Source organism: Bubalus kerabau, chromosome 2, assembly GCF_029407905.1.
Source record: "Bubalus kerabau isolate K-KA32 ecotype Philippines breed swamp buffalo chromosome 2, PCC_UOA_SB_1v2, whole genome shotgun sequence".
NCBI lineage: Eukaryota > Metazoa > Chordata > Mammalia > Artiodactyla > Bovidae > Bubalus > Bubalus kerabau.
Window position 1 is genome coordinate 112,978,881 of NC_073625.1, and position 26,592 is coordinate 113,005,472.

At 41.9% G+C, this 26,592-nt stretch overlaps 1 protein-coding gene across 5 annotated transcripts in view; it reads left to right on the forward strand.

Annotated features, from left to right (window-relative positions):
- Positions 1-26,592, forward strand: part of CD86 (CD86 molecule) — a 67,263-nt gene that overhangs the window by 31,671 nt on the left and 9,000 nt on the right. For 2 of the 5 annotated variants that reach the window (XM_055568371.1, XM_055568372.1), the window contains exons 2-6: positions 4,099-4,148; positions 4,262-4,327; positions 18,150-18,485; positions 20,298-20,603; positions 23,548-23,694. In XM_055568371.1, coding sequence (XP_055424346.1) covers positions 4,099-4,148; positions 4,262-4,327; positions 18,150-18,485; positions 20,298-20,603; positions 23,548-23,694 — 905 coding nt within the window. Of the gene's footprint in view, positions 1-4,098; positions 4,149-4,261; positions 4,328-18,128; positions 18,486-20,297; positions 20,604-23,547; positions 23,695-26,592 lie in introns of all 5 variants that reach the window. The other 3 variants (XM_055568376.1, XM_055568373.1, XM_055568375.1) reach the window with 3 other exon arrangements.

Below are 26,592 nucleotides of genomic sequence, written 5' to 3' on the forward strand. Positions count from 1 at the left end.
GCAACTTACTGTCACAAAACACAAATTTTCTAATTGTTCACTGCTGCTGCTGCTAAGCCACTTCAGTCATGTCCGACTCTGTGCGACCCCATAGACAGCAGCCCACCAGGCTCCCCCGTCCCTGGGATTCTCCAGGCAAGAACACTGGAGTGGGTTGCCATTTCCTTCTCCAATGCATGAAAGTGAAAAGTGAAAGTGAAGTCGCTTAGTCATGTCCAACTCCTAGCGACCCCATGGACTGCAGCCTACCAGGCTCCTCCGTTCATGGGATTTTCCAGGCAAGAGTACTGGAGTGGGGTGCCATTGCCTTCTCCGAATTGTTCACTAATTAGCACTAATTTTTTAAATATAAAAGAGCTCCTACAAATCAGCTCCCTCAAAAATTAAAAATAGAATTACCATATGATCCAGTAATTCCAGTTTAGAGTACATACCCAAAAGAAATGATAGCAATGTCTTGAAGAGATACTTGTACACCCATGACCATAGCATAATTCAAGGCAGCCAAAAAGAGGAAGCAACTCAGACGTCCATCAACAATTGAATGGATAAACAGAATGTTGCATTTACATACAATAGGATATTATTCAGCCTTAAAAAGGAAGGAAATTCTGACACGTGCTACAAAATGCTTGAATCTTGAATACATTATGCTAAGTGAAATAAGCCAGACACAAAAAGACAAACATTGTATGAGCCTACTTATATGAGGTGTCTAAAGTAGTCAAATTCATGGAGATAGAAGGTAGAATGATGCTTTTCAGGGACAGAGGGAGTGGAGGAGTGTGTGGAGTTAGTGTTTAATGGGTACAGATTTTCAAGATGAAATTTTGAAGATGAAAGGAGTTCTGGAGATGGGTGGTAATGATGATTGCACAACAAATGTAAATGTGTTTAATATTACTATACACTTCAGAAATGAGTAAGATGGGAAATTTTAAGTTATATGTATTTCATGACAACAAAAAAGGAATTTTTTAAAAATTACAATGAGATGTCATTTTAACCTTCCCCATTGGTAAAGATCAATATTAAAAAGCAGAGACATTACTTTGCTGACAAAGGTCCATCTAGTCAAAGCTATGGTTTTTGCAGTAGTCATGTATGGATGTGAGAGTTGGACTATAAAGAAAGCTGAGCACCAAAGAATTGATGCTTTTGAACTGTGGTGTTGGAGAAGACTCTTGAGAGTTCCTTGGACTGCAAGGAGATCCAACCAGTCAATCCTAAAGGAAATCAGTCCTGAATATTCATTGGAAGGACTGATGCTGAAGCTGAAACTCCAATACTTTGGTCACCTGATGCAAAGAACTGACTCATTGGAAAAGACCCTGATGCTGGGAAAGATTGAAGGCAGGAGGAGAAAGGGACGACAGAGAATGAGATGGTTGGATGGCATCACTGGCCCAATGGACATGAGTTTGAGCAAGCTCTGGGAGTTGGTGATGGACAGGGAAGCCTGGTGTCCTGCAGTCCATGGGGTCGCCAAGAGTCAGACACGACTAAGCAACTGAACTGAACTGATTGGTAAAGATTACAAATTAGAAACCTTTGTTGGCAAAATCTATATGAAAATAAGGACATTCGTGCTTTTTGTTGATTTTGTTGGTGGGAGCATAAGCATCTAGTTGTAGGGGAGAACAATTTTTCAATATGTGTGAAGATTAAAATTGAATTTGCTTTTTAACTTTTTGGTCAAGCCATTCTGCTCCTAGGAAGATAGCTTACTCTCACATATATGATTTGGCATATGATCAAGGCTCTTCATTGCAGCAGAAGATTGGAAAAACCCAAATTTCTATTGATAGGGGCTGGTAAAGTAAATTATTGCCATCCGATTGAAAACACCAGAATAATATGCAACTGTTAGAATGAGGATACCCAGTATGTGTGGACACAGAAAAATCTCCAAGGGAGTGGTTAGTGTGCAGAACTGCATTATAGTGTGCTAATATTTGTGTTTTATAATAAAATGGAAAAAAATGGGTCTCAGTTTTCATTTCACTTTGTCTCAAATAACTGCAAGTAGAGGCAAGAAACTGCTAACAGGTAATAGTGGTCACTCCACTTATTGCTATGGGGAGAAGTCAAACTGCTAGGGGGCAAGGCTGGCAGGGAGTTGCTTTCCACTGTTTATTGCCCTTATATTTCAAATGTAGTACTATGAGCAGGTATGATCTATTAAAATTTTTTCATTTAAAAAAAAAGAAGTTACAGTCCAGAAGGAAAGAAACATAATAAATACTTTCAGCCTAAAGTCATACATTGGGTATTATGGGAAAGGAAAGGCAGGGTGTCTAGCGTAACCCACAGGCATCAAGGATGGCTTCTAGACAAATCACCCACAGGGAAGAAATGTCTGCTATTGGATCAGGAATAGTTGTATACTTTCATCTGAGCATTGGTTTATTTTTATCTCATGGATAGATCTGGAAATTGATTCACCAATTAGATTTTCCTTCTCACCTTAGCTGTTAAAAAGTTAACAAGCCAAACTTGTGACCCATACCATACAAAGTTGGCAGATTTCTATCGTAAGCATTTAGCTTTGGCATTGTACTTGACTCCGTTTTGTATTCCTGCATTTGGTTTGCTTTTCCCCTGTTTGTAATGTTGGTCATTTTCCCTATTCTATGCTTCCCTATAAGCCACTCTACAGCCTTTTGGTCTAAGTTGGGGTAAACAGGTGAATAAAGAAAGATGGAGGGCAGGAAAAGAAAAGAGAGAGCATGGAGGTTATAGAGCAATACTTATCGTTTTCCTTGGCTCCATCACAGAGATTAAGCGAACACTCTAGTACTGGAAAATCCTATGGACAGAGAAGCCTGGTGGGCTACAGACCATGGGGTCATAAAGAGTCAGACACGACTGAGCGACTTCCCTTTTACTTTCTAGTACAGGATTATCAAAGTGGTTAAGGAGCCCACTGCAACACTATCATCCGTGAGTTTGCGAGTCATGGATTTCACTCAATCTAGTAATCAGAATCTCTGTGGAAAAGCCCCAGGAATCTGCTTTAACATATCCTCTAGATAATTTTTATGCACATTACTGTTTGAAAATCACAGGGAAGCCAAAAAAAAATTGATTTTTAAACATGAAAGTGAAAGTCGCTCAGTCGTATGTGACTCTTTGAGACCCCATGGACTTATACAGTCCATGGAATTCTCCAGGCCAAAATACTGGAATGGGTAAACTTTCCCTCTCCAGGGGATCTTCCTAACCCAGGAATCAAACCCAGGTCTCCTGCACTGCAGGCGATTCTTTACCAGCTGAGCCACCAGGGAAGCCCCAGAACACTGGAGTGGGTAGCCTATCCCTTCACCAGAGGATCTTCCCAACCCAGGAATTGAACCAGGGTCTCCTGTGTTGCAGGCAGATTCTTTACCAACTGAGCTACCAGGGAAGCCGTAAATACTTTCTATTTGTCCTACCATACCCATTTATTGGTCAAGATAATAATGCTGCTGTTGCAGTTTTAGTTGCTCAGTTGTGTCTGACTCTTTGCAACCCCATGGACTGTTGCTCACCAGGCTCCTCTTTCACCATGGGATTTCCCAGGCAAGAATACTGAAATGGGTTGCCATTTCTTTCTCAGCTACTGCAGTAAACAACTCCCAAAATTTCATTAACTTAACACACCAAAATTTTATTTTTTGCTCACATCACAGTCCAATATAGATCACTGTGGGGTGTTAAGAGCTGTTTTATTAATTTGTTCAGCCAATCAGCTTCTTTCATAGTGAGGCTTTACCATCTTCTGGCCGCTTGGACTGCTCCTCTGGATCCTCTGCATCAAAGAAGGCAGGGGATGGAGGCAAGAGAAAGGCTTTAGCGCTGTGGTACCTGGAAGTAACGCCCATCTTTTCTGCTCACAATTCCACTGGTCAAAACCCAGTCACATGGCCTACTTGTGTGGGGGTGGGGTCTGGGAAATAGGGTATGTCTGTATGGTTAGGAGAAAAAGAAAATGGCTTTGATGATCACACTGTATCATCTTTGCCCCACCCATGGGCCGAAGTGAATTTCAAACTCCACTTTGTCACATTTTTGGTTTCGTTTTCTAATCGAGTTCTACCTTCTCTGTTTTAACTGTAGCACCATGGGACTGCGAAACACTCTCATTGTGATGGCCCTCCTGCTCTCTGGTAAGCACACTTTTGGCTTTATAAAGTCCTAGAATCCTCCTACTGTCTCCCCGTGAACCTGAGCTGCAAGCTGGGGCCTGAGACTTGATGGGGTTTACTCACTTTCTATTCAGTGTACACAAGACCACAAGCCAAAAAGACTTTCATGAAGAAGAAGGAAGCATCACAACTGAGAACAGGTATCTCAGCTGATGGCGGGTCCAACATGAGATGGAGCCCACTCCTTCTTCCATCGTACACCTGTGGTTCTAGATGCACAGAGGAGGGCAGACTGGACTGTCCAGCAGTGCCCAGGGAGCTAGGGGAAGGTCCCTATTCTGACATGCCTGAAGCTTAATTCTTTTGCTCCTCTGTTCCCATTGCTGGCATTCTCACACCTTTGGGAAATGACAAACTGGCTTCTAAAAGTCTCCAGCTACCAACCATCATTGGTTTTCTTCTTCTCAACTGTCCCTCTCCCACCACCTCCTTCCCCCTGTCCTTCCCCCCAGCTCACACCCATAGAACATAGTTTGCACTTATTACTGGGAGGATCAAGGCACCCAGCCCTGCAACCACCTGATTAAATGCCCTTCAGCTAATCATACCAGCTGATTTACTATCAAGCTAAGGGGCTAAGCTTCAGGGCTTCTCACCTGCACAGCTCTTTCCAAACCACTCCAAGACCTCAGGAGGAGCCCTAACAGTGTGGTCATGGGTCTGAGGTCTTAGTAAAGTTTTCATTAGTAAGATATTTTAACTACAATAAGTTAAGACCACTGTCTCTTTCCACTGTGACTTCTTGACTTGTCTCTCTGCCACATTCTCCCCCTGTTGAGCAGTGTTGCAGTGGCCATGGGCATTTTGTTTTGTGTTCTGTATTCTGTTTCTTAAAGAGCTCTTCTCCACTCAAAATAAATTTAGTAGTGTCAGGCCTCAGAAAACTCAGACCTTCCCTGTTTGCTGCTTTGTCTGAGTTTAGTTTCTTCTGTAAACTGGGACTGGCCAAGGTTCCTGCCACCCATCTTGGGACTGGGTGCCCTTGGTTTCTCCTGACCCATCCCCTTCCTGCTGCTTGTCTTCCCCACCCTCGGCACTGAGAGGGAAGTGTCCCGGTCCTGGTGTGGGGCAGACGGGGGAGGGGTAGCCCACCTGCTGTTTGGCTGCAGCAGAACACAGGCTGCCCCTAACTAACTAGACTGGCCATGAGCTCACCTCCTCCCGTGGCTACACATAAGGCCCTTGGCCACTGACCTCACCCCTGCTGTGGTTGACAAAGAGTCTCCCTCAGATCGATGCTGGCTGGGACAGGCTTTTGGGGAAGTGTTTTCTGCTTAGCACCCTGGAGCTTGCTGTGTCTGTGCTATAGACATGTTACCTGATCTACAGATGGGCTAACTGATCACTGACTTAGGTCATAATACTAGCTTTCACCTCCCAGGACCAATATGATTTGCTATTTTAACTCTTGGGAAGGTAGAAGTTATGTGTGAGCAGGGGCAGAGAGAAAGGGGTTGAAGCAAAGCTTTGGAGAACATTATCCAGCAAGAACCTCTTCCCATCCCACTTCTAATTGTTTTATTTGACAAGCACACAGATGTATTGCTTAAAAACACTTTGTGCCAGGTACTGTTCTAGGCATTTTATAGATACTAACTCATTTAAACATCATCATAACTCTGTTTTAGGTCTTGTTATGATTCCCTCTTTTACAAATGTACAAACTAAAGCCCAGAGAGGTTAAGTAATTTGCTTAAGACAACATTGCTAATAAGTGGCAGAGCTTGAATTCATACCCAGCAGTATAGATGCAGCATCTGTTCACTTCACCTTGACATGCTGCTAGTTCTCCTAATTCTTGCTAGGGAACTCTCCATAATAGTAGGATTTGTCCCTTGGGCACCTAAACAGGTTTGATAGATCATGTGGCTTGTGCCTCAGTCAAGTTCACAATTTTCCCATCAAATACATCCTCCAAGTTCCCTGCAGTCAATACCTTAGCTGTCCCTACAGCTTGGGCCCTGGTCTTTCTCATACAGTGACCAGCCCCAGGTCTTATGACTTGGGAGGGAAGAAAGAAAAATGGTCTAAAAACAAATTTTCAGAAAAGTCTGAATTGAGACATCATTTACCCTTCTCCCCCTAAACTTTCTGACTCTGCGCATGGAAAGTGAAAATAAAACTGAGAAACCTTACCAAAATTGAGTCCAGGTGTCACTTTTGCCCTGGCTTTGCATTTGAAACTGCTTGGACACTTCCTAACTTCTGAAAAGAGTTATCAATACTGAAATTTCAAAAATAACTCCCCCAAATGAAAGTCATTTAAGCTTTATGGTGATGAGAGAATAGTGGTTATATTTTTGGCAGTACAAATTTAAAGTGGGATAGAAGACAGTGACACTTGATTAGAAGATAACATTGCCAGTACTTCACACAGGATTAAAAATAGCAACAACAACAAAACAGATTTCATTCTTATGTAAAGAATGAAAAGGAATCCATCTGAATCTCATCCTCCTTCTCAGGGCACATCTCTGCTTACTGGGCTGGTGAGCAGTGACGGGCTTATAGGCAGGCATCCAAAGGGAGAAAGGGGATGCAATTGACCCAGCAAAAACACAGGGCTGAATAATTCATTTGACAGCAGATATAAAACAGTGCAGTGAAATAATTCTGTTTCTCCTTTTCCCCCTAATATGTTTTGTGTCTTTCCCTAGTCATGGAAATCAGACAATGTGTTTGCTGACTCTGCCCATGAGGCAAAAATTGAATGAGAGTTTGAAACCTAAAAGGGCAAGAAGGCAGCCTTCTTGCAGAATTAGATTCTAATTTGTATTTATTAGATTATAATTTGTGTTTAGATTATAATTTGTGCTTATAAAGCTAAAGGAATGTTGAGCTGCCACTAGCAAAGGTACCTCTAACTGTCCAGCTCTGTTTGATGCAATCCCAGCACCTCCAGGAATACTTAAATCTGGAGTCAGAGTGGTATTTGGGAAATCAATAGTTCACACATCAGGAGGAAGTTTCTTCTTAGTTTGACTTCTGAAGGATGCTCTCTTATTGTCTGGAGGTTCTCTGGGTCCTAGGGCTTCTCATTTCTCTTGAACAATACTTCTGGTTGAACAATTAATATACCAGGAGTAGTTGGGGGTTATTCCTTCACTTTTAAGATTTACATAAAATTGGCTCAAACCTTCATTTTGTATCTGGTGTAAAGGTTTATTGTTTCCCCCGGATTTTTCCAGGTTCCTATATGGGTGGTTGCATATTTATATGGTTACTTTGACTCCCACTTCCTGTTGCTGTTATAGTGATCACTATAATCACAGAGGTGGATAGATAGTTCAGACCTAATTCCCAAATTCCCAAAGAAGTGTCATGAAGCCTCATGGTTTTCCTTTTGGAGTCACTCCTTTAAAATTAAGGTACTGTTTCAGGGGTCTTTGAAATACATGTATGCTTCCCAGTAGGGAGAATCTTACTTCTGAAGTAGTGGATCATTTTAATGTTTAGTAGATTCCAGAGAGAATGGGCTGTCAGACAAGTTAATTTAGTGGAAGATGGTCACTGAATAGGGTAAGTATAGCGTTGATTGAGAGCAGGGGTGATATTTGTAGGGAACAGAGAGGCTCCAATGGCAAACAAACTACTTTAGGAAGAGGCAAGAGTTTGAGAGACTGTAGCTTGTTTTTCCTTTGTGAGAGATCTTAATACCATCTCCAAAGTATGCAACTCAGTCCCCTCGGTATGCTGAGATTCACTGAAGCAAAAACACTTGTAGCCCTTCCTTTATAGCCATTGCCAGCCATAGGGCTAAATTCCAGGACCTCAAAATTACAAAAAACTCTTTCAACATCCTCTAACAGTATTTACCCATTCTTGATTTCATTTTCACTTTCTTTCATTCCTTCTCCCTGTAGATGTCTCTATTAAAAAGTATTCAGCTCCCTGTACTATTTAAAAATCACTTCTCTGGTCCTTACAATAATGTTAACAGGCAAGAGAGTAAAAATAGTTATGTATAGTTGTGACCACAATATACATGCAAATCCCTGAATATTTTATTCAGTATTGTTTCATACACACTTGCTCAAGTTCCTAAGTTCCTTTCAGTTTTATAATTTTTGAAACTGTATTAGTCCAGTGAGTCAAAATGCTGTAATTTGCTTTATTTGTATGTGTGTGTTTTATTCATTCAGAAGTAATTGCCCCCTTTGTCTTATTTGATTTATGGTTGCTGAGGAGTTTTCATTCTAATTGTCACTGTTTTATAGGTGTTCTTTCTTCATTTTTTTTTTTTAAGAATGATTCTCTTCTTCTTTGTAAATTTGAAAAAGTATTTGATATTTTTTGTTTAGCAGCTTCACCACAGTATATCTAGGTGCAGATTTATTGTCATTTATCTTCATTTATTGTCATGGTACTGAGTATGCATTTCTGATCTAAGGACTTGTGTCTTTCTCATTTCTGAATAATCACAATCTTTATCTCTTTAAATATTGTTTCTCTACCATTCCTCCCATTCTCTTCTTTTAGGAACTACTACCACTTCTCTCGGAGAAGGCGATGGCACCCTACTCCAGTACTCTTGCCTGGAAAATCCCATGGGCGAGGAGCCTGGTGGGCTGCAGTCCATGGGGTCGCTAAGAGTCGGACACGACTGAGCAACTTCACTTTCACTTTTCACTTTCATGCATTGGAGAAGGAAATGGCAACCCACTCCAGTGTTCTTGCCTGGAGAATCCCAGGGATGGAGGAGCCTGGTGGGCTGCTGTCTATGGGGTCGCACAGAGTCGGACACGACTGAAGCGACTTAGCAGCAGCAGCAGCAGCAGCAGCAGCAGTACTTCTCAGACTAACTCCTCTGAACTCTTAACCTATTTTTCCACATTTTCATTTCTTTCTCTCTCTGTGCAGCAGACCAGTCAAGAATCAAGTAGATCAGCACAGACATGGGGGTCTTCAGGCTGTTGAGGGCACTCAGATCAAAAGGCTCCAGCAGTTTTATGGGCCCTGGGGAGAGGTGGAAAGGAAGGATGAGGGGGAAGGGCTCAGAATGGAAATACTGAGTCTGCTGGGGAAAAGTAAGCCTGCAAGGTGAAAATGTCTCCAAACATAAGGCAGCCTCAGCAGAGGCATCTTATGAAAACCTCTGCCCAAGGCCCCAAATAAAGAAACTGCAAAACAAAGGTGCCTACAGATACAAATATGTAAAAGAGCGTGACTGGCCGGTGAAGGGAGCAAATCCTTGACTGCAACTCCATTCCAAGGCTGCAATGTCTTATTGGCTGTGCAAAAAGACTGAAGTGGTGAGGCCTTGGAATAGAGTGTGCCTGGCCTTTTGGAAGATTGACAAGGAAGCCAGTGTATGGCTGGGGCAGAGTAAGTGAAGGGAAGACGTCTGCAAGGTACCAGGTTACATAAGACTTCATAGGTCACGGGAAGGATTGGGGTATAGTTCTCAGTGTGATGGGAAAGGATTTGGATATAATTTTCAGAATGATGAGAAGTCATCAGAGACTTTTGGACAGGAGTGTTATACTATCTGAGATGCATTTTTAAGGATCAATTGGGCTTAAGGAATTAGATTTGGGAACAAGGGTAGAAGTAGGGAGATAAGTTAGGAGGCAATTGCAATTATCCAATCAAAACGTAGTGGAAGTTTGACCTAGGGTACTATCTGCAGATACAGTGAGAAATATTCCAATTCATAACATATCCCAACGAAGTGGGAGAATTTATGGAGTGGTGGTAGGAGAAAGAATAAAATGAAAAGGTAAGAGGTGGTGGCCACAAGGTGAAGTGAAATGAAGTGAAGTGAAGTCGCTCAGTCGTGTCCAACTCTTAGCGACCCCATGGACTGCAGGCTACCAGGCTCCTCCGTCCATGGGATTTTCCAGGCAAGAGTACTGGAGTGGGTTGCCATTGCCTTCTTCAGGGGAACTTCCTGGCCACAAGGTGAGATGCTTGCTATTGAGAGTTTTTAGGAGGTAAGGTGATAACAATAAGATCTGAATTCTGGTCCAGGGAGGAGATGGCTGGGGTAGAGAGGACAAGATACTGGAGGAAAAGAGGACAAGAAAGAGAGAAGTTGGGCATTGTGTGCAAGGGGCTGAAATTACCTAGACAAAGGCAGTGATGGGGAAGCTAGGAGCTCAGATCTTAAGTGAATAAGGAGGTGCCTAAGACAAGATGGATAACAACAGCTATGAGGGGCAGTGGGTGGTATAATCTGAGGGCTTGGACTTGCCAGGAGCTGAGTTTTTTGACATGTAATGATATGTTTTATATTTTATCTTATATAATACTTCATATATTTTAATAGATCATATTTCATATAATATATAGTATAGTTATATATTTCTATATTTTATAAAATATAGTTATATATTATAAAAGATATATACAATATATAAAAAATATATTTTATATATAAAATATTTATTTTATATAAATATTTATTTAAACATAAGTATTTATTTAAATATAAATTTATTTTAATATAAAATATATATTTATAAAATATATATTATATATAAAATATATATTTATAAAATATAAAATATATTTTATAATATATAAAATATAAAATTTTATAAAATATAATATATAGTTATATATTTTATAAAATATAAAATATACATTTATATATTTTATAAAATATATATTATATATAACATATATATAATATATATATTATATGCCTATAATATATATACATAACTGTGTATGTATTTATAGCTATAATGGGATCACAGTGAGCATGAGATCAAAGCAAAGCTAGTCTTAACAGAAATATCATCTCAGTCATGAAAACTCCTGGAGAACCATCCATGCCCTAGTCACTACTTTAAGGGTGACGAGAGGAAATTGACCAGGATGTCAGAGTTTGCGAAAGAATGGAGTTTCAAGAAGGAGAGACAGCCAACAGTGCAGTGTTCAACAGTGTGGTCAGATAAGATAAGGTCTAAAAAGTATTCTGCATTTAACAATGGGGGGAAGCCAATGACAACACTTGCCAGGGAAGTTTCATCAGTGAGGTGGAGACAGAGGCAGGGGTGGAGACAGCAATCACTGCTTCAGAGCAGATAAGATCAGTCACTCAGTCGTGTCCAACTCTTTGCGACCCCATGAATTGCAGCACGCCAGGCCTCCCTCCCTGTCCATCACCAACTCCCGGAGTTCACTCAGACTCACGTCCATCGAGTCAGCGATGCCATCCAGCCATCTCATCCTCTGTCGTCCCCTTCTCCTCCTGCCCCCAATCCCTCCCAGCATCACAGTCTTTTCCAATGAGTCAGCTCTTCACATGAGGTGGCCAAAGTACTGGAGTTTCAGCTTCAGCATCATTCCCTCCAAAGGAATCCCAGGGCTGATCTCCTTCAGAATGGACTGGTTGGATCTCCTTGCAGTCCAAGGGACTCTCAAGAGTCTTCTCCAACACCACAGTTCAAAAGCATCAATTCTTTGGCGCTCAGCCTTCTTCACAGTCCAACTCTCACATCCATACATGACCACAGGAAAAACCATAGCCTTGACTAGACGAACCTTTGCTGGCAAAGTAATGTCTCTGCTTTTGAATATGCTATCTAGGTTGGACATAACTTTCCTTCCAAGGAGTAAGCGTCTTTTAATTTCATGGCTGCAGTCACCATCTGTAGTGATTTTGGAGCCCAGAAAAATAAAGTCTGACACTGTTTCCACTGTTTCCCCATCTATTTCCCATGAAGTGGTGGGACCGGATGCCATGATCTTCGTTTTCTGAATGTTGAGCTTTAAGCCAACTTTTTCACCCTTGTCTTTCACTTTCATCAAGAGGCTTTTGAGTTCCTCTTCACTTTCTGCCATAAGGGTGGTGTCATCTGCATATCTGAGGTTATTGATATTTCTCCCGGCAATCTTGATTCCAGCTTGTGTTTCTTCCAGTCCAGGGTTTCTCATGATGTACTCTGCATAGAAGTTAAATAAACAGGGTGACAATATACAGCCTTGACGAACTCCTTTTCCTATTTGGAACCAGTCTGTTGTTCCATGTCCAGTTCTAACTGTTGCTTCCTGACCTGCATACAAATTTCTCAAGAGGCAGATCAGGTGGTCTGGTATTCCCATCTCTTTCAGAATTTTCCACAGTTTATTGTGATCCACACAGTCAAAGGCTTTGGCATAGTCAATAAAGCAGAAATAGATGTTTTTCTGGAACTCTCTTGCTTTTTCTATGATCCAGCGGATGTAGGCAATTTGATCTCTGGTTCCTCTGCTTTTTCTAAAACCAGCTTGAACATCTGGAAGTTCATGGTTCACATATTGCTGAAGCCTGGCTTGGAGAATTTTGAGCATCACTTTACTAGCATGTGAGATGAATGCAATTGTGAGGTAGTTTGAGCATTCTTTGGCATTGCCTTTCTTTGGGACTGGAATGAAAACTGACCTTTTCCAGTCCTGTGGCCACTGCTGAGTTTTCCGAATGTGCTGGCATATTGAGTGCAGCACTTTCACAGCATCATCTTTCAGGATTTGAAATAGTTTTACTGGAATTCCATCACCTCCACTAGCTTTGTTCGTAGTGATGCTTTCTAAGGCCCACTTGACTTCACATTCCAGGATGTCTGGCTCTAGGTCAGTGATCACACCATCGTGATTATCTGGGTCGTGAAGATCTTTTTTGTACAGTTCTTCTGTGTATTCTTGCCACCTCTTCTTAATATCTTCTGCTTCTGTTAGGTCCATACCATTTCTGTCCTTTATCGAGCTCATCTTTGCATGAAATGTTGCTTTGGTAACTCTGATTTTCTTGAAGAGATCCCTAGTCTTTCCCATTCTGTTGTTTTCCTCTATTTCTTTGCATTGATTGCTGAAGAAGGCTTTCTTATCTCTTCTTGCTATTCTTTGGAACTCTGCATTCAGATGTTTATATCTTTCCTTTTCTCCTTTGCTTTTCACTTCTCTTCTTTTCACAGCTATTTGTAAGACAACCATTTCACTTTTTTGCATTTCTTTTCTATGGGAATGGTCTTGATCCCTGTCTCCTGTACAATGTCATGAACCTCATTCCATAGTTCATCAGGCACTCTATCTATCAGATCTAGTCCCTTAAATCTATTTCTCACTTCCACAGTATAATCATTAGGGATTTGATTTAGGTCATACCTGAATGGTCTAGTGGTTTTCCCTACTTTCTTCAATTCAAGTCTGAATTTGGCAATAAGGAGTTCATGGTCTGAGCCACAGTCAGCTCCTGGTCTTGTTTTTGCTGACTGTATAGAGCTTCTCCATCTTTGGCTGCAAAGAATATAATCAATCTGATTTCGGTGTTGACCATCTGGTGATGTCCATGTATAGAGTCTTCTCTTGTGTTTTTGGAAGAGGGTGTTTGTTATGACCAGTGCATTTTCTTGGCAAAACTCAATCAGTCTTTGCCCTGCTTCATTCCGTATTCCAAGGCCAAATTTGCCTGTAACCTCCAGTTGTTTCTTGACTTCCTACTTTTGCATTCCAGTCCCCTATAATGAAAAGGACATCTTTTTTGGGTGTTAGTTCTTAAAGGTCTTGTAGGTCTTTTACTTAGTCTTTCAGAAAAGTTAACTCTAAGAGAAAGAGGAACTACAAGCAGTAGCAGAGGCTACTGCTGAAATAACTGCTGGGAGGAAGGGAGAGGGTTTACCAAGTACAGTGAGCAGCCCAGAGGCCAAGTTAAGTGAACTAGAGACACATGATTTGTAATGTCGCGAGTCTAATCAATTGAATAATTTTCTCCAGGAGTGTTCAAACATTCAGTCATAAGAACAGATATGTAGATCAAAAGTAGATTGCTTTTGGAATGAAATCTGCACAAAAGGGCAAGTTTATGGAAGTTGCTTGCAAAGGAATGATTGAAAACATACACTATTGCTGTACTATCCAATATGATAGCCACTAACCACATGAGGCTATTTAAATTTAAATTATCTAAAATTAAGTAAGATGAAAATTAAGTATCTTAGTCATACTATTAAGAGACTGCTTTTGGAAAGCACTGCATTATAGGGTATAGACTGGATAGAGTTGAAGTCATGAGGAAGTTGAGGAACAAATGAAGGTATTTAAGATCAAATCTTGGAAGATGATATCTTGCAGACAGAGACTGGCACACTGAGGTTTAAGATTATAGGGACAGAGATGTTCTTAGCAATAAGATTTAGGATTATGTCACGGGAAAGGGGTTCCTGAAATAGCCTGTGGATGAAGACCTTTCAAGGGGCAAAGATCAAAGAACATTGAGGCATGGTTGCTGGTAAACTTATCCATGCCAAAGCCACCTTTGATATTTGATAGGAACAATTGATTAGAAAGAAAGACTTTGCATCTAATGCCAAAAATCTTCAGTGAGTAAGGAAGTAGTGACAAATGATTAGTAGCTAAGAGCAGTGAAAGAAGAGAACACCTCAAAGGGGGAAGAGTGTTACTAAAGGTCACTGTAAAGTGTCATAAAACAAGCAGTGGCTGGGGGCAAAAGCACAACCTTATGGGAAATATTTGATGAAGAGGCTGAAGACATAAAAGAGTTTATGACAATGGAATGACACTGGTAGAGCTTTGAAGTAAGTTTAGTAAAAGAAGGGAAATTCATGAGTACACATAAGCATAGTAATATGAGGAAGAGATGACCTAGAAAACATAAGATATGCATTTGGGTAGTAGCTGGGGAAAACTGAAGTCCTGGCTGGGGTCAGAGACCTCACAAAGAGAAGACTATAGTTTCTGTGTGACAGCCAAACAGTATCTTGGTGATAATCCTCAGCTGATAAAGTGGACTTTATCAGCAATGTCTTCCTGATAGAGGCATTTTTGAAAGAAATGTCTCCAGCTGATTTGGGAGGTGTCTAGATGGATTCTTGAGTGACCATCTCCTAACATGTGCTATGTGCTAAGTCACTTGAATCATATCCGACTCTTTGCGAGTCTATGGACTGTAGCCTGCCAGGCTCCTCTGTCTAGGGGATTTTTCAGGCAAGAAAACTGGAGCAGGTTGCCATTTCCTCCTCCAGGAGATCTTCCTGATCCAGGGATCCCTTATGTCTCCAGCACTGGCAGATGGGTGCTTTACCACTGGCATCACCTGGGAAGCCTGTTATAACTAGACCCAGACCATTTCTATGACTCAAGTGCCAGGGAAGAGAATCTCAATGTTTAACCTCCAGGGGAGCCCAGTGAGTACAGTATCTGGGTGGCCTTAAGTTTAGGGTCGTAACAGGGGAAGCCTGAAGCCAGTTAGAGAGAGCAGACTTTGAGCTAAATCTTCCCTATATCGTCAGAGAAGTGATTAGCATGCATATCTCCGAGTTAAGTCACGGAAGCCAGTGGTTGGTGGGGAACTATGGAGTCTAAGTTGTGAAATACTTTCAGTTCCATTCAAAAGGGACTTCGGAGTGATTTCCACTCCAGGGTAAAGAGAGAAGGTTTGGGGAGGGATGGGTGGAAACAGATTTTTCCTATTTCATCATCACTCTTTTCCACTGGAGACCGAGATAGAAATACTCTACTGCGGCTTTTCAAACTGGAGATCTATTACAAATGCAGACTGACTCAGAAGGTCTAGGGTAGGGCTAGAAATACTGCATTTACAGACCACACTTTCGGTTGTTAGATGAGAGAGGAGCGGTTGGATGGGTGGAAGAAAAATTCCTTCTTATCTTTGAGAGAGGGAGCCTGTGGGTCATGGACGCGTCCATCAGTGGAGAGAGCAGGCAGGCAGGAGAAGAGTTACTGTGAGGCTGTGTGGAGACGCAACCCTAAATCAGGAAGACAGAAGCCAAAGGCAAAGTAATTTCCCGGCTAGAGGCACAACTGACTGCTGAGTAATAATATACCGTGTCAGTTAACTGACAGAATTTTCAACTATGTATTTGGTTTCTCTACTAGGTCATCTGCTCTATATCATATGGCAAATGTGTGGTAAAACCAGTATGAGTTTTCCCAGAGATAGTTGCTAGAAGCTTTTACAGCAGGTGGTACCCTTAGATTATCATTCAATTCAGTTCAGTTCAGTCGCTCAGTCGTGTCCAACTCTTTGCGACCCCATGAATTGCAGCATGCCAGGCCTCCCTGTCCATCACCAACTCCCAGAGTTCACTCAGACTCACATCCATCGAGTCAGTGATGCCATCCAGCCATCTCATCCTCTGTCGTCCCCTTCTCCTCCTGCCCTCAATCTTTCCCAGCATCAGGGTCTTTTCCAATGAGTCAGCTCTTCACATCAGGTGGCCAAAGTATTGGAGTTTCAGCCTCAACATCAGTCCTTGCAATTATCGTTCAGAGTTTAGCAAAGGAACAGCATTATCCCAGGAGTGCCTGGTAAGGTTACTGAATGCAGAAAGTCTTCTTTAAGTTCCCCTTTCACTGTTCCAAGTACCCAGGTAGATTTTCCCACCTTCTCCAATATGGGAATGCATGCTGTACAGAGACTGTACTTTATACTTTCAAAGGCTTCACAGTGTTCTAGTGAGTATAATGCAACAAGCAGTGATTCGAACTTGTTCAAACTCTCACTGATGCCTGGAGTCCCTTCCCATAGAGTTCAAGACCACCCCAACCCCCTCCTTGCTTATCCATTCTCACTGGGCTACTCTGCACACACTTCAGTTTTGCCAAGTGCATATCACTAATATTTCTCTTTTAGAAAGAAAAACCCATTTCCCTTAAGAAGAGAAACCCATTGATCATTTCAATTTAAGTTCTCCTACCACCACCCAAGAACACCTCAAGTAACATCTCTCATCTCCCTCACCAACCTACCTCTCCTTTCCTCCTTAATGTCAATATCCCTTTACTGAAGTCTGGAATGACAAAGCTTAATTAGAACCATCCTAATTCCCTTCCCAGAGTGGCATCTAACTTCACGTTAACTAAGAAACAGCATTTCACAACCTAACCCTGTACTTCTCACTAACCACAACTTAATTTCTTGGCAAGTTTCAAGTAATTCCGTGATCCAGAATAAATTCTACAAAAACCCTATAATCCATTGCATTTAAGGAGTTATGTGGCCCAAATATAAACCCCAATATGCCCTCAGGAATGAAAGCCTTTCTCTGAACCCTCCCAGCACATTCTCTAGGGTTTGAAAAAGTTTCCAAAAGCAAATGCATGCATGCTGAGGAGAGCAAGTTTGTGGTACCTGGGGATTCCCCAATACTCCAAAAGTACATCCTCACCTTCCCACTTATGATTCATTTCCAGCATTTCATTCATGTACCTAAAATGGTCTTTGACCACCACATCCCAAAACAACCATTATATTTGCCCAGTTCTCTTTCTGATCTCTGAAAGAGCTTAGAGAGGTTACAGAATAGAGGCCTTGGTTGACAATTTGTGTCATTTCCAAACTGTTTTTTCTCCTTGAAGGAGCTGGCTGTGGGAGAAGCAGTCGTGAGGGAAGCTCTATAAAGGGAACTATTTGAATTTTAAAGATGTTATTCACTATGATCCCCAGCTACAAGGCATAATGAAAGGAAGGATATCACATTTGTTACCATGGTCAGAAATCTTTTCTCCATAGCAGGCCAAGGAATTAGGGAATAGGAAAAGGAGGGGGAAACTTTCAGTCATGGTGAAGAAGTACTGGAGCCTATAAGAGCTACAGTGGAAAGAATTAATATTCAGATTATAGGAAGGTAACCAATGGGTGAATGAGTTATATAATTCTGCTGGCTTTTCCTGTTCTGGCATTTAAATTCACAGAACCACAGTACTGGAAAAAACCTCAGAATGTTTAGTCCACTCGTTCATTAAACAGATAAGAAAACTCCATAGGAGTTGCAGTTTGCACAAAGCCAACCAGTTAGCAGTAGAATCAGGACAAAAACCCCTTCCTTTCTCCACATACCAGTGTGTATGCACGGTTCCAGAGTTTAATATCTACTTCATCAAGATCATTACTAAGAAGATAGTAACTGGGTATTGTATAAAGAGAAATGGGGTTTCTGGGATTTTTATTTTTCCCTCTTGTTTCTCCTTCCCCAGTTTCCACCGTTCCTTTTTCAGGTGCTGCTTCCTTGAAAAGTCATGCCTTCTTCAACGAGACTGGAGAACTGCCATGCTACTTTCCAAACACCCAAAACCTCAGCCTGGACGAACTGGTGATATTTTGGCAGGATCAGAATAAGTTGGTTCTCTATGAGCTATTCAAAGGCCAAGAGAAGCCCAATAATGTTCATCCCAAGTATATAGGCCGCACAAGCTTTGACCAGGACAGTTGGACCTTGAGACTCCACAATGTTCAAATCAAAGACACAGGCTCGTATCAATGTTTCATCCATCATAGAAGGTCCCAAGGATTGGTTTCCATCCACCAGATGAGTTCTGACCTGATAGTGCTGGGTATGTAGTCAATGGTGTGTTCAGATCCCAGGCCTTCTCAGATGAGACTGCAATAGGTGGGGAAGAGGGTACCTCAAGAGAGAGGCAGAGGACAGCCAGTCCTGGGAAGCCCTCCTGAGGGGAATGCAGGGCTTGGGAGTAGGGAACTAAAAATCCTTTGTACTTTTTATGGTTTACTTCTGAAGCATCTGTAAGAATTTGCTTTAGGGACCAGCTAGAGCTAACTAAACCAAGGTAATGCAGCTAAGTGAAAACCATGGGTGATTTGGACATTATTAAGTTTATATGAACCATATAGGTCTCTAATCTCTTATACATTCATTTTTTCTTTTAGTCCAAGATTTCTCACCCACTAAATCCTTGCCTGGAGCTCTTAGCCTGGAGTTTGCAAGGGTGACAGCTGGCTAATTGGAGATTTCCCTTCAGTCTCCTGGAGGTTGCTTACAACTTGCTTGTTGCCCAATCATGAGCCCAGAAGACAGGAGGGAAATAACCCAAGGCACACAATCCAAAAGCTGACAAACCAACTCCTCTATTTTTCCAGGCCTTGAAAAAACCTAAATGTCACTACAGAATTTTTAAAATTAAAATACAGTAAAATTAATCATTTTTATCTTGGTGTACAGTTCTATTAATTTGAACTTAGGTACAGATATATGTAACCAGCAATACAAAGAAAATGAAAGTGTTAGTCGTTCAGTCGTGTTCGACTCTTTGTGACCCCTTGGACTGTAGCCCACCTGACTCTTCTGTCCACGGGATTCTCTGGACAAGAATACTGGAGTGGGTTGCCATTTCCTTCTCCGGGGGATCTTCCTGACCCAGGGATCTAATCTGGGTCTCCTGCATTGCAGGCAGATTCTTTATCATCTGAGCCACCAGAGGTCAGTAACCAGCAATATAAATAGGATACAAATCATTTTCATCACCCTAAAAAAAAATTTCCCCATGCTATGCCCTTCTAATCATATGCTGTCTATACCCATAACCCCTGTTTTGCATCCTATAGACTTATCTTTTGTGACTATCACATAAATGAAGTCATACAGTATGTAATCTTTAAAAACCAGCTACTTTTATTTAACATAATGCCTTTGAGAGTCATCCAAGTTGTCACATGTATCAAAAGTCTGTTCCTTGTTACTATGAATAGTAACATTTTTGTTTATCCATTCAACCCATAGAAAGACATCGGGTTGTTTTCATTTGGGGGCTATTATGAAAAGAACAGCTATAAACATTCATGTACAAGTTTTTGTGTAAATCTCTATCTGGATAGATACCCAGGTGCAGAATTACTAAATCCAGAATAACTATTGTTAATGAGGTTTAAAGTAGGCAACACCTTGGCAATCTACCTTCTATTGCCACATCACATACAAGCAGAATGCTTAAGTAGTGGGTTGATAGAGCAAAACTTGTAAAGATAGCACACAAATCACTGAAATTATAGAAACAATACACTCAACTATGAGTTAGTATGTAGAACCTGCACAGTACCTAGTGATTAGAGAAGGAGAGTAAGGGATTTGGCTGGCAGAAGGGGCTAGCCCTCCTGTGGCTCAGAGAGCACCTCCTTGATTGGGGTAAGCAGGAAGCATGGTGGCCCCGAACTCCATTCCTGAAAATAAATGTGGAATCATTACATGGCTCTCACCATGGGCCAAGGCCCACAATTTAGACACCCTAAGGCTGCCAAGCATACTCCCAATGAGTTCCCAGAGTACCTAGTTATCTGCTATTCCATTCCAGATACATCAAATTTAAACTGATTTCTTTCTTTCATTTTTTGTATCCCTATTCTGCTTTCAGCTAACTTCAGTCAACCAGAAATAAGTCTAATTGCTAACCAAACAGAAAAGTCTAACATCATCAATTTGACCTGCTCATCTACACAAGGTTACCCAGAACCTCAGAGGATGTATGTGCATCTAAACACTACAAATTCAACTAGCACCTATGATGCTGTCATGAAGAAATCTCAAAATAATATCACAGAACTATACAATGTTTCTATCAGCGTGTCTTTTCCCATCCCTCCTGAAACAAATGTGACCATCTTCTGTGCCCTGCAACTTGAGCCAACGAAGATAATTTTATCTCAACCTTACAATATAGGTAAGCTTGCTTCCCCAGACTGTTCTGTTTATCAGGTATAATACACAGATGGGTAAGGCAGATAATCTAATGTCCCCTGCTTGCCAGGAAGCCTTCAACTGGGCCATTTTAGGATACTGTAAGGAAGGACCTAGACAGACAGCTCCTGTTTCTACAAGGTCCAGGAGGCTATGAACTTATGGTGCACTTGAGGACGCATATTCTTAGCCCTGACACTGGCCTGGTGTTTTGGGTTGCCTTTTGATAGAAGACTTTGAAGTTTAGGTCAGAAAATGCAACATTTCTCCAGGCTAGAATTCTCTCATTCATTAAAACACACACATGTGTATACATACATGTTATGAATACAGAACCATTCTAGACATTGTTGGTGGCAGAGGAGAAAACCAAAAAGTATAAAACATACTCTCTGCTCTCAGGGACCTTCTCATAGAACCAGAACCCCATGATGTACACACATGGTAAACTGGATTTAAAAAGACTGAATTGAAATCTAAATTATATCCTATGGAAATATACAACTAAATTTAAAAACAAGAGTGACTGACAATAAGATTTACAGGCATTCAGAGATAGGCAAGTTCCTTGAGGGTCATTGAAGGCTTCCTAAAGGAAATGGGATCTTATATTACCGTAACAGAAATAACTGGGCTGAATAAGTGTGGTAAAGAGATGACAGGTACTTGTGGTAGCTTCTGAAAATTCTGAAACAGCATCCAGACTTGGGTGGTTAGAGGGCCACCATCAATTAGTAGCACCTGCCGTGGGCACAGGTAATGGTGGCCATCAGTACACGTGTCAAGGAAACACTCAGAAGCAGAAATGCTTGTGGCATGTCGATGGTGTAGTATGGGACCAGTCCCACTGGAGGAAAGGGATGAAACTAAGCAGTGCCCACTAATAGGAGCCTGCTATCTTAAATTCCTGGCTTTGCCCTGGAATACAGCCTCATTTGAGGCTCCGCTTCTGAGGAGTGGTAACTGAAAAATTCTTCTGAAATAAAGGCAGTCTGCACCCACACTGCCTTCAACACTGCTTATTCCAATCCCAACCCTCCCCCCACCCATCTGCCTTCTGCTTGCCCTGGCCCCCTCCTCCAGCTCTGGCCCCTTGGTTTGCCCCGTCCTAAGCATCCCTCCAGTTCCTTGCTCCATCCTCTGGCTTTGACAGCTACACTCTCCTGGTGTCTCATTGTTTAAATATAACTTGGCCTCGAGATGCATTCTATTTTTGTGTGTGTGTGTATATATATATATATATATATATTTAATTTTGGGTGGTGCTTGGTCTTTGTAGACGCACACAGGGACTACTCTTCCTTGCAGTGCAGGGGCTCTAGGCACATGGGCTTCAGTTGTGGCATGCGGCTCCAAGAGTGGGGACTCAGTAGTTATGGTACATGGGCTTAGTTGCTCCAACGCATGTGGAATTTTCCTGGACCAGGAATCAAACCCATGTTCCTTGCATTAGCAGGTGGATTCTTAACCTCTGTACCCCCTGGAGCTCACCCCTACCAGCCAGCTTAGCTGTACCAGTAGGCCAGTCCTCTCTCCTGATGCTGATTTCCTTCTGATCACCTCTCACTCTTAACAGTTAAGTAAATGGCATGGTCACCCTGCCTGTCCTGGTTGCTTCTACTATAGCCTCTCTTGGGCTGCTAGAAGCCTCTCCCACACTGTCCTGAGATTTAGCAACTTCTTGGCGCTGCCACCATCACCAAAGATGAAACACCCTGCAGCTCTCTGCCATGATTCCCACAGGTACAGGGTCTTCTACCGCTACAGCCTCGTCATGGCTCACCTTTCTGCTGCTTCTCAACTGCTACCAAAACATTCCTCACTGCCACCATCTTCAGAAATGTTTCAGCTCCAGCTGCCTCAGGAAGATGGGGCTTGCCTCTCTGGGTCCCTATTCTCTGGCTAGATCAGAGATAGGTTAGGCCCCACATCAAGGAACATTTCTGGGGTATCCAAAGGTGGCAGCCTCCATGACAACAAGTATTACCCTCCTTTACTGGGATGCCAGACAGGCTCAAGTGAGGTTAAACTGGGACAGACTCAAAAAGTATTGAATGTGACCTGCAGTGCCAACAACTCCTTTTCTTAAGGTCCCAGGAACACGGTATAGGTCCACAAACTGCCCCTAAGCTAATGGGAGGTCAACTGGTCCTAGTCTCCTGTTATTTGAGATTAACTACCAGACTTGTTCTTATAAATGTCTATAAAATGGGCCACTCAGCTCTATTTCTCCTTCCCAAAGTCTATCTTACTAACTTCTTGGAACTTTAGGCATCCATGAGCAAGGAAGTAAGTCCTGATTTCTCAGGAGCTGATTCTGACCCTGATTCCTCAGGGCATTAAGAAATATCAAAGGTTTACCAGTAGGTGGGACATGTTGAAAGCCATGCTGATAAAGTCCATTGTGACATCAGGGGGAAAAACAAATAAATGTGGAGACTGGAGGCCTATGAGGAGGCTGTTATGTCTGTCGGGGTGAGAAGTGTCTGGAGCCTGATACTCAGATGATATCGGACAGAGGACTTATTCCAAGGGAAAATTCAGGACCATGGAGGGGGTTGAGGAAGCAGGATGCTGCCCAGCTGACTGTACCTTCAGAGCTTCAGTGTACATACATTGCCCAGATTCCAAAACCAAGGGCCAAGTTGACCCTCTTCTAGATCAGGGTCACTGTCATCCCAGCCTCTGTGAAGGGAAGGCAAGACAGCTAGTCCAGGCAATGGATCAGAGTCACTGGCTTGGTTCTCAGTCAGTTGCTGAGGCCCTGAGACTAGGATTCTCTATGGCCCAAATCATGTGAGTTTCAGGCTCCTCTGGCAGTAGAGCCCTGAGGAGATGCTGGCATGTAAAGAAAGAGAAGAGCAGTAATTATAAAAACTTTCATAATCAACCTTCCTGGCTGATTGCAAACTTGGGTTCATTTTTAGATGCAAAGTCACCTGTGCCAAGCCCCCCTGTCCCAGACCACATCTTCTGGATTGCGGCTCTACTTGTAACAGTGGTCGTGTGTGGGACGGTGTTTCTAACACTAAAGAAAAGGAAGAAGAAGCAGCCTGGCCCCTCTAATGAATGTGGTGAGTCAGTGCTTGTCCTCTCGGCAGATTGCCACTTTGCAGCTGTTTCCCGATCAGCTGCCTTCTGGAGCTCCCTGGCTGAGCCCAGGCTGGCAAAGAGTCAGCAAGTGTTTGGAGGAAAAGATTCTCCCAGGGTCTGGAGCCCATATAGATGGGAGTAAGAGCCAATAAGGTGGCTCTGGGTTTCCAGGAAAGGCAATGTTTCTAATCTAAGGTTTACAAATGTACTCCTCATTTCCAGACAAAGCTAATTATTCCTTGGTTTACCTACTTCATTGGGTCACTGTGAGAATTCATTGAACTAAAAGGGTGAAAACACTCCTCAACATTCATGATTATGGACCTGATGGTGTTCAAGCAAGGCTGTTTGGTGGGAGAAGGGGAGGATTAGATGACCACAAGATTTTCCTTCTCATCTATTAAAAGTCTTGGTTTCCTAAGAAGTAAGTTAGATGAATTACGCCCCACTGATTTTAAAATATAATATTAATTCTTAGTGATTACCAAGTAGGACATATCCATTACCACATACACTGAACATAAAAATTGCCTAAAGTTCCACTAGTAAGAAAAAAAATGATTATGCAGACATTTTAGTGTGTATCTTCCAGATTTTTCTGTATATTAATCTGTTATTTTTCCACAAATGGGATAGTATTATGAAGACTGTTTTTCACAATTTGGATAATGTAACATACTGTTTTCAAACTGTTTTATACTAAATGTAGGAAGAAAATTTTTAGTGCCACTAAGTATTATTCTGTAGTATCATTCAAAATAGCCCCAACATACTCCATTATGTGGATACGCCTTAATTGATTTAACTAAGTCCTTTCTGTTGGACATTTGGGTTGCTCCTATAGGTTTCCTGTTGTAAACAACACTGCATTGAGTAGCCTCCTCATTGACTTCTGTTGTAAAAATGTCCTATGTTTAATGTGGGCAAAGTGGTCCCTGCCTTTATAAGAATTCCATGCCTGTTTGTGATTAGGGCTGGTTTGGATGATGTTGTAAGATAAAGTTGGACTTTATCTCACTAATTGCCTCCAGTAAAAGTTTGGTTGGTGCTAAGAATTAAGGTAAAACCTTCTCACTCATTTATGGTAAAAAGCACAAGATAAGTAATGCTTCTGGTCAGCATCTTAAGAGTGCAGGTACAAATTTTAAGAAAATAAATAGATGACATCAGTAGTCATTCATTTCATCCTGTTGTATTCCAAAAACAGTAAATTTGGAAGTGATAATCCAGTTTCAATACATTGACACTCAGCTCTATTTCTCCTTCCCAAAGTCTATTTTACTAACTTCTTGGAACTTGAGGCATCCGTGAGCAAGGAAGTAAGTCCTGATTTCTCAGGAGCTGATTCTGACCCTGATTTCCTCAGGGCATTAAGAAATATCAAAGGTTTACCAGTATGTGGGACATGTTGAAAGCCATGCTGATAAAGTCCATTGTGACATCAGGGGGAAAAACAAATAAATGTGGAGACTGGAGGCCTATGAGGAGGCTCTTATGTCTGTCGGGGTGAGAAGTGTCTGGAGCCTGATACTCAGATGATATTGGACAGAGAACTTATTCCAAGGGAAAATTCAGAGCCATTCAAACTGCCAAAGCACAGAGTGTGCTGAGAGATTTCTGTGATATAAAAGTGTAAAAATCACAGCGCAGGGTCAGGTTACAGATGTATCATGTTTGTCCAGGCTTTGACTTTTCAAAGCGAGAGTTTTTAACTTCTATTTCTCTCTCAATCTCATTGCCATTTAGATTTAAGTAAATGTGCAGATGCAACCTTCTGCTTGGAAATAAGCTGTTTCCTAAATTTGCTTTTGCAATGTAATGATTAGCTTATGCAGGCTTCCCAGGTGGCTCAGTTGTAAAAATCCACCTGCCAGTGCAGAAGACGCAGGAGATACGAATTCGATCCCTGGGTTGGGAAGGTTTCCTGCAAGAGGAAGTGTCCGAGAAAAGTCCCACAGACAGAGGAGCCTGGCCAGCTACAGTCCATAGGATCACAAAGAGCTGGTCGTGATTTAGTGAGTGAGAACTCACACACAATTAGCTTACAAATGAAACAAAGCAAAGGGATGGAGGAAAGGCAAGTAAAAATGTCTCTTCCCCTAAGAAGCAGTCAGAAAAATTCAGGAGACTAGATGAGAAAGTTAAAGGGGACATGTCTGTACATATGAGAGTGCTGGAAAGATGTTCAAGAAGCTATCTGTTGCATTTGAGATGGTCAGATTGAGATACGAGTGTTAAAGGGCAGAAAACCGCAGGAAAGAGCATAGTACATACACAAGCCTCTCAAGAATATGACAGAGTATACTGGTAGGAAACATCGTTTGGTCAGATAGTCACCTGTGCCAGCAAATTTGGTCAAAGAGAATAGCCTTGATATCACTGGAGAAGGGCGAGGTACTAAGGAACCGGGCCACATAGATATGAGATGTCTGTAAAAGTGGGTTCTGTAACTTTAGCAATGTCTGCACTTGCTTGTGGATACCCTTGGCATTGGCTGTATGATAGGCAGAATAATGCCACCAACAAGATATCCACCTCATATACCCCAGAATCTACAATAAGTTATCTTACATGGAAAAAGAGATTTTTCATATATGATTAGTATACTGACTTCAAAATGATGGGATTATCCTGGATTATCCAGGTAGACCCAATCTAATCATATGAATCAGAGAAACTTTCCCATCTGGATTAGAAAAATAAAATGGAAGGAGAGAGCCAAAGCTTGAGACAAGCTCAACCCACCACTGCTGCTCTTGAAGACAGAGGAAGGGGCCCTGAGCCAGGAAATGTGGATGGCCTCTAGAAACTGGAAACGGTCCTCAGCTGGCCACGAAAGCAAGCAAGGAAATGGGAATCTCAGTCCACAAGGGACCAAA